At 56.7% G+C, this 563-nt stretch overlaps 1 protein-coding gene across 1 annotated transcript in view; it reads right to left on the minus strand.

Moving 5' to 3' along the window:
- Positions 1-19: 19 nt before the first annotated feature.
- NTSR1 (neurotensin receptor 1 (high affinity)) overlaps positions 20-563 on the minus strand; it is a gene marked incomplete at its 5' end in the record, with an annotated part of 30,977 nt that continues 30,433 nt past the window's right edge. Inside the window, one exon of the mRNA XM_006769567.2 lies at positions 20-354. Within this exon, the coding sequence (XP_006769630.1) occupies positions 105-354 (250 nt within the window). The remainder of the gene's footprint in view (positions 355-563) is intronic.

A 563-nucleotide genomic window follows, 5' to 3' on the forward strand; every position in this document is an offset into this window, starting at 1 on the left:
CTCTCTCTGCCCCTCCTAGCCTTCTCCCAGCCTCCTCGCAGCCCCCTCCCTGCCCCTCCCTGGCATTGCTGACACCAGTCACCTGTCACCTGCCCTCCCCAGCCCTAGTACAGTGTCTCCCTGGTGACATTGCTGGAGAAGGTGTGGTTGCTGGACACACTGTTGGTCTTCCTGGAGAAGGCAGGTCTCTTGCTCCTGCGCCCCCACAGGGGACAGAGGCAGGCCAGGGTGGCCAGGAAGGTCTGGCGGAAGTTGGCGGAGACGAGGTTGTACAGGACGGGGTTGGCGGCAGAGCTGACGTAGAAGAGGGCGTTGGTCAGCATGTAGAAGTAGTGGTAGAAATCGTAGAGGAACCTGGGGTGGGAGGGCCGCTCAGACTGTGTGCATGACCCACAGCCGCCGGCAGGCATGGTGGCTTGGGACAATAATTTAAAAACGACTTATAATTGTTTGATGTGAGGACATTTCATAATAAATTCCAGGTTCTTGCTTCTCCTGAGAAGTTAAAGTTCGAACTGCAGTCCCACCTGGCACCTGTCAGCCAAGTTGAGTTACAAGCAGGA

Source organism: Myotis davidii, unplaced genomic scaffold (genome assembly GCF_000327345.1).
Source record: "Myotis davidii unplaced genomic scaffold, ASM32734v1 scaffold244, whole genome shotgun sequence".
NCBI classification, from domain to species: Eukaryota; Metazoa; Chordata; class Mammalia; order Chiroptera; family Vespertilionidae; genus Myotis; species Myotis davidii.